At 50.3% G+C, this 7593-nt stretch overlaps 1 protein-coding gene across 1 annotated transcript; it reads right to left on the minus strand.

Moving 5' to 3' along the window:
• Positions 1-3565: 3565 nt before the first annotated feature.
• Positions 3566-6834, minus strand: LOC123143047 (sucrose:sucrose 1-fructosyltransferase). The gene is made up of 3 exons (XM_044561817.1): positions 6253-6834; positions 5258-6141; positions 3566-4451 (listed from the first exon to the last, which is right to left on the minus strand). Exons 1-3 carry the CDS (start codon positions 6698-6700, stop codon positions 3753-3755), a joined length of 2031 nt encoding a protein of 676 aa, XP_044417752.1. The 5' UTR covers positions 6701-6834; the 3' UTR covers positions 3566-3752.
• Positions 6835-7593: the final 759 nt, after the last annotated feature.

Consider the following 7593-nt stretch of genomic DNA (forward strand, 5'->3'; position numbering starts at 1 on the left):
AGGCGGCACGCGTCTCCGGGGTGTGCCCCCCTCACGGACGGCGCCGCCGCCTGCACCTGGAGGGGGAAACGGACGCGTCGGGTCTACACGGAGGGGATCTTGCCGTGGGTCTGGCCGGATGTTGCTCCAAAGTGTTCCTATGGGCTGACCTACCACAACCGGGTGGATAGGTCCACTGCTCAAAGCCTGTCCGTGCAAATTCAAAGGGCTAGATCCCGTGGTCAAACGCTACAGGGTTAGGCGGGACGGGGGCCCTGGGGGGGTAGCAATGCCACCCGAGCGTCGCACCGGGCCCTCATACATGCGGGGTGGTGTGGTGGCATGTCCGAAGAGGCGGCACGCGTCTCCGGGGTGTGCCCCCATCCAAGTGACGGCGGCACTGCCTTGCGTGCAGGGGGGCACACCGTGGAGCCCCAAGACGGGCGTCTACGCATGCTTGAACACTTTCACATATGCATCGGGACCCGTGCGATGTTTTGGTGACATAGCTACACCCCGAATCCCCCCACCAACTAGAATTCCCTCCGTGTCGACCGTTTCCCCCCTCCGTGACACAGCGATAGCGACGTTCGTAACGGGGGGCAATCGATATACAATCAGGGTATTTTTTTAGATAAGGCATAATTATCTTATGCAAAAACAAAAACTAAAATAAAGTAAAAATGAGAAAATAAAGTAAAAATAAAAAAATAGTATGCCGACGGCGAGGCCGTCTGCATACCTGTGCACACACGGAGGTGCAGTCCCACGGATCGATGACGTGGCATGGCGCACGGATCGATGACGTGGCAGAGGGGCCGACGGCTATACCATAGGCATATATTTGCCATAGGTAGTATAAAGCGAAATTTAGAATAAAACTAAAAAAAGTATGCCGACGGCTAGGCCGTCGGCATATCTGTGCACACACGGAGGTGCAGTCCCACGGATCGATGACGTGGCATGGCACACGGATCGATGGCGTGGCAGAGGGGTATGGGCCAGGTCTATGCCGACGGCAGTCGGCATAGGGCTGGCACGGGTATGCCGACGGCCGCCGTTACCACCCGTCGGCGTAGGCTCAACGTCGTCAAACGGTCAGCGCTGACGGCAAGGGCTATGCCGACGGCCGCTCCTATGCCGACGGGCCCCGTAGGCGTACCTCGAGCGGTCCCGACGGCCTCGTATATGCCGACGGCCCCGTCGGCATATATGTATTTATGCCGACGGCTTTTCTACGCCTACGGTCTGCCCTTGGCCGTCGGCATAGCGGCATTTATGCCGATGGGTGCCGTCGGCAAACGAAGTTTTTCTGGTAGTGTGTGGCGTGCCAACGTCCTCTCCAAAGAAGAAGGTGATGGTGTCACGTATTGGCATCTGTTGCTACATTCTACCCCGCTGAGAAAGCATTTCAGGGAGAGAAAGCATACCGCGTACGTGTATATGTTGCGGGATGGTGCCTGGTGCACGCATAGCTTGGCTATAGACGACATCCGTCGTCCCTTCCCTCTGCAACCAAGACCTGTGCTCGTCGGCAATAAAATCTATATGGCAACCGCCCAGAGCGACATTATTGTGTGGGATTTGATGGCCTCAAGTTCCTCCAGGATTCTGCTGCCACAAGGGGTGGGCATGGAGAGAGAAGCACCATCTTGTCACGGGCTGATGATGCCTCTAGTGTATACCTAATCCATGTCGAGGAGCTTCAACTTTGCGTCTGGCTACACAAGGGGGCAAACTGGTTGGTCATGGACACCATTTGTTTGCGTGAGACGTGCGCGAATTTGGGTATGTTGGACTGTGATGCTCTTCCCATGATAAACCACGTGGGGGACAATTCCGAGTTTGTGTTCTTACGGATGGGTCAGTGCATATTCCACATGGATATCAAGTGCAAGACACTGTGTAAATTGTATGAGATTACAAACGAGGACCTATGTTCTTCATATATCCATCCTGTTGTGATGATATGGCCTCCCACTTTTCCTGTGCTAAAGAATGGCCCCTCAAGGTTTGCCTTTACACTTTGGATGGTTTGTGTATATAGTTTTCTTGTTGAGTTTACAAATATTTGAGTGTGCATCATGTTAATTTCTATGTGTTTATTGCTTTGTTTTGCCATGTGCTTTTTTAAAGTTGAAACTTATAGCATTGATCAATACACCATCATATTCGATTAGTCACGGAAACAACTGGCATTGCTACATTAGTCATCATCCATTACTTTTGTTGATGGTTGATTAACCATCACATATTTAATTTAGTGGTTGAATGGTGGTAGGCATATGAATGATTCAGATTCCTTATAAATACTACTTACGCAGCATCTGAGATGCTTTCCAACTCATAAGATGATTTATACATGCTACAATTTGTTTTTGCGTATGTGGTCATGGCCGTAGGTAGTTGTTTTCTTGGGTTGCCGTAGAGATTAAAGTTTAGTAGCAGGTGTTGCACAGGAGGATGACGACTTCCCGCCTTTGTGCATGGTCGGGCGAGCTGTAAATGACTGTGGTGATGTTTAAGGAAACTAGAGAGGGAAGGGTTAGCAACTTGAATAATGGAAGTTTATTTCCTTGCATCACTATTTCTCCTATAGTCATATTACATTATATGAACTCTCATTACGAGTAAGCTGTCTTTGAATTATGACACGTGACTCGAGCCATTCTGTACTTGTACTACTTTTTTGTTTCAGAATGTTGTAGTATTAATGTACTATGTAGTCAATTTCCAACGTCGGTATGGTTAAGCATGATATTGCTCACACAGACATTCAATTCTGGGTCATGTAAGGTGCCGGTGCATATTTGTCGATTGAGATGTGATCTAAACGCCGCTCTTATATTTCTTTACGGAGGGAGTATATCATAACAAGGATTGTCATTCTACACGACTGGCTTTTACTTGCCATGACCGGTTTGTGTTTTACTCTTCAGGTTGTCTAAGGAAAAATATGTCCCATTGGGACATCAAAGCAACTAAACCGTATTGCTTGAACAATTGTACTAGTACTTTGAATCTATGGGTCAAAATATATGATAGCATTTGACTGTTGTTGTGCACAACTGCTTGTCTCGTCAAAATCTATTGATCCATTGATGAATGGTTATCTAAATCTATATATCATGACTGATCCTTGTTCTGTTTTCCCCTTTTCATACTTGGAACAGAAACACGGTGTGAAGTACGCAGGGTGTGGTCGGATGGTATATATCTATATATCTCAGTGATCAAAAATGCTGCATCAAGGATGAGCTGAGCAGTACCGACGGGGCTGCGCTTGCCCGGCATCACTAGCTAGGATTACTGCATCCACATCGACCGCCTGGTCCATCTTTACCTCTCACGCTTAAGTAAGGCAATAGACTATGTTACGTAATTAGTCTTAGGATAGAATATGACAGAGTCGAGTAAATGAGGGGACTTTTTCGAACTCAACAGCCACTCTCAACATCACGGTACTATGTTCATCAGCACTTGATTTAAATTCAGTTTCATGTTTGTGTGCATACCGAGACACTGTCCTTCTGCAATTGTAGATGGCCTGTGAGACAGTATGAATCAACCAACCGAAACATTCAAAGACAAAATCAAAATCTCTGTAGAAATTAATTTGACTGATGTGGTACATGTACAGCTCTAGCTTTGCATATCATGGCATCTTCCATTCGCTCTAGAAAGCACAAGATAGGGGGAGTGAGGAGAAAATCAAAAAAGTAATTACACATATATGCATATGCTATCAAAAAATTTATCTTTCCATTTTCATTTTACATTGAGGCCATGTAGGCCTGGTTGTAGGAGGAGTCCATCTCGTGGACGACGAGGCTGGTTGCGGTGACCTGGGCGCCGGTGGCGTTGTTGAAGAGGTAAACACCGGCGTTTGCATAAATCGCCTCGGTCGGGTACACCCGCGACGTCACTGTTGACCTCCCGTCCATCGCAAAGCTCTCCACGATGGAGTGGTCCACCAGCACCCTCACTGACAGGTCCTCACCGGAGAGAACCGGCACAGTGTTGCCAACGACCCTCTTGACAATGTCATAGGCGCGAGACGAGCGCGTCTCGTCATGGCAAAAGTGTGTGCGCAGGCCTCCATCGAGGCCCCTCGAAACATAGAAATAGACGGCGGTCCGCTCTGCGTCCCCACCATGGTGCCTGGCATCGGCGAGCACGAGGAAGCCGAAGGGTCCGAGGGCGCCCCGGCCCGCCGCCCCGCCACTAGTGCTACAATTGTAGCCGATGTCGGCCTCATTGGCGGCGGCGAGATCCAGCGAGTCGATGTGAAATGAGGCCTGAATGTCGAGTTGGGTTGCACGGTGAAGGCTGAGCGGGAAGACCGAGCCGTGGTCGATGGTGACCTGGCCGAGGTCGGTGGAGTTGGTCCGGAGCGTCTCCACCTCCTGTACCGGCCACTGCAGAAGGTTGCTTCCTGTCTTGGTGTCCAGCACCACCGTCCGAGGGATTGACTGCAACATTAGCAACATACTAAGATTAATTAACAATAATTGATAACTATTCAGCAAAGTATCCTAGGTATCAATCATTGACAACAAAGAAAATAATCCTAGGTAGTATCATTCAACGTCTGAGCGGAAAGAATTGCTAACTAACAGTGTGGTAAGCAGACAAGACAACCCTTTTTCTTGTCTAATCACAATTTGGTTGGTAGTAGCAGAAATTATTTAGTATTTAGTTTGTTGTTAGTACCAAATTGCCAACCTTGGCCTGCCACTAGACCACATGCTACCACATGATTGATTCAAGGGGTATGCAGAGTTTGTTTGTGGGACATAACCTTTTTCTTGTATGTAAAGTATAAACCAAGTTTGGTTCGTGCTAAAAGAAATTGTATCAACAAACTGGCAACAGATTACCAATCTTGGTATCCCAACAGTAGCTGCAACTAGTTTGAGCTGTATGCAAGCTCAAGGAAGCTAAGAGACACTTGACAACGAGATGACAGCAACATTGCTTTAGCTGCTATATATGATGCTGTCTATCCATGATTCATCCCAAGTGGCTGCTATTATTATTTGCATGCATTGACCATGGCCCACCGGGCCATGCCATCATGCCGAGGTGTCTATGGAACCAAACCAAAAGTGTTTGCAACGCTCCTAACCATGCAAATTAAATTCACAAAAGCAACATTTTCTTAAGAATCAACTAATGGAGGTTAATCAACCAATTGATTTCACCATGTTTGCACAACAAGAAGATGTTGACCCCCACAAAAAAACAACAACAACAAGATGTTGAAAGTGGCAAGTACCTGGAGGGAGGCCCATCCCTTGGCGACGTCGGCGCGCTCGGAGTCGGTTTCACCGACCCACCCCCAGAGCACACGCCGCTTCTTTGCCGGATCGTAGAAGGTTTTGGACGCGTAGAACTTTCCCCAGTCATACCTCAGCCCGACGCCAACATCGGCGTCGGTGTCCAATGGGGTCCAGATGTTCTTTGCCGCATCGTATCGCCCGAGCGCATAGTAGTCGTGCCGGTCATCGTCCGAGCTCTCCTTCATCACATGCAAAACATCGTCGCCCCCATTTGTGTACGCGGCCTCCACCGCGTCCGTCATATCGATGCCCCTTGCACCGCCGACCGGGTATAAGTCGATGCACTCCCACATCCCCGTCCCCGGTACACGGTGAAGCAACCCGGGGACAAGCTCATAGTCGATGAAATCCTTGGTCTTGTAGGTCATCACCATGCCAGCATGGCGGTCATCCTTGGAGCCGATAACGAGCCGCCATGTGTCATCGGAACCGTCGAACCACGCAGTGGTCGGGTCCCGGAAGTCCTTCTCCCCGACGCCCGGTGGCGGGTACATCACCGGATTGTTCTCATACTTGGTCCAGTTGATTAGTAAGGGATCAGAGGGGTCACTAGGGAAGGCAAGGCACTGGACCTGGACAGAGGCGTTGGTGGAGCCGGTGTAGAGCATGACGATGCGGCCATCGGGAAGGACAGTGGCGGAGCCCGACCAAACGCCGTTCATGTCATACCACTGGTCGGGGGACATTGCGACGGGCAGGTGGCGCCAATGGAGAAGGTCGCGAGAGGCGGCATGACCCCACGCAATCTTGTTGCCCCAAATGGCGCCATCTGGGTTGTACTGGTAGAAGAGGTGGTACCACCCCTTGTAGTACACTGGACCTGAATTTGAATTCTCAAAGAAATGAGTTTCTGATGGAATCTCTAACAAGAATAAGAAACTTAGAGCAATGCCATCATTTGTATTAGTGCAACAAAAGAGGAGATGCGTACCGTTGGGGTCGTTCATCCAGTTCTTCTCGGGCTGGAAGTGGAAGCCGGTGCGCTGCCACTGGAGCATGGCATTGCTCCACGGGAACGCGTTGCCACCGGCGTCCGCCCCAAGCATGCCGCCGTGGGCGCTGGCGCCGGACGTCTTCTCCGAGACGCCGGACTCAGGGCCCCGGCTGCTGGTGCTCATCGGCGCAGCGTCGACCTCGGTCGGGTGGCCGGACATGACGATGCCCGAGGCGGGCAGCTCGCTGGCGAGCCTGACCCCGGCGAGCGCGGCGACAGCAAGGAGCACCGCGGCCAAAGTCAGGAGCACTGCGGCGCACACCGGCCCGGTCCGGCCTGGGCGCGCGCGCCCGGCCTGGGCCTCGTCATCGTCCAGCGGCAGCTGCGCGTAGGAGCATGGCACCAGCGCCGGCATCGAGCCGCGGTCTCTGGTCTCCATTGACATGGAAAAGAGACGGAGGAGACAAAGGATGCCTCGATCTCCGCAGAATCCAAAGGAGGGAGAGGAATTGGTGGGACTGATCAATTATCGCCTCTGCTAAACTTAACAAGAACGAGGAGAATGTGTGTGCCTGTGCGTGTTTGCCGAGGAGCTCCGCGGGTGCCATTTATAGTCGCCACCTTACTGCCTCAACGGCGCACCTGGCGCGGCCCCATTGGCTGGCGGCGGCCGCGGCGCGGCGGGGCTGGATTGTCAGTGCTAATCATCATCCATCCAGGCCATGTTATCCAGCTCGATTATGATTACGCCCTGTCGCACTCACTGATTGTTCTCTCAGAACCAACTACTCGTTGGCTCAGGCTGGATACGTGTTTGTGCATGTTCAGATCCTTCCATGCATGTATGATTGAGTTAGGTTAGTTGTTAATTAGCGAAAGACACGCTTATTGTGTGATACTATGGTTAGCTAGCATTGTTAGAGCATCTCTAGTCTATCTGCAAAGTTAGTTACCAAGAACCTATATACAAAACATTTTTGGTGGGTGAAACTTCCGATCTACTCCCTTCATCCGAAAAAACTTGTCCCTTAAATAGATGTACCTAGCACCAAGTTAGTGCTAGATACATCCATTTGAGGAGCAAGCTTGGGACAAGTTTTTTCGGACGGAGGGAGTATTCGTAATCAAGCATGACAGAACACTAGATATAATAAAAATTACAACCAGGTCTATCAAGCAACTAACAACGACTACAAGTACTAAATCAAGGTGAAGGTGCGCCACGCTCTTCGCCCCTCCCTTACCGGAATGGGCAGACCTTTTTGTAGTAGACAGTCAGGAAGCCATCCCAAAATTAACTTTTCAACATATTTTTTGCTAATTCACAACTCATTTTAC

Source organism: Triticum aestivum, chromosome 6D, assembly GCF_018294505.1.
Source record: "Triticum aestivum cultivar Chinese Spring chromosome 6D, IWGSC CS RefSeq v2.1, whole genome shotgun sequence".
NCBI lineage: Eukaryota > Viridiplantae > Streptophyta > Magnoliopsida > Poales > Poaceae > Triticum > Triticum aestivum.

Bases quoted from the DNA above. Each gene is read 5' to 3' on its own strand.
- LOC123143047 (XM_044561817.1), bottom strand. From the start codon at position 6,700: ATGTCAATGGAGACCAGAGACCGCGGCTCGATGCCGGCGCTGGTGCCA. The intron at 6,142-6,252 runs GTACGCATCTCC...ATTCAAATTCAG, and splicing joins CTGGATGAACGACCCCAACG to GTCCAGTGTACTACAAGGGG. The intron at 4,452-5,257 runs GTACTTGCCACT...CTAATGTTGCAG, and splicing joins AGGGATGGGCCTCCCTCCAG to TCAATCCCTCGGACGGTGGT.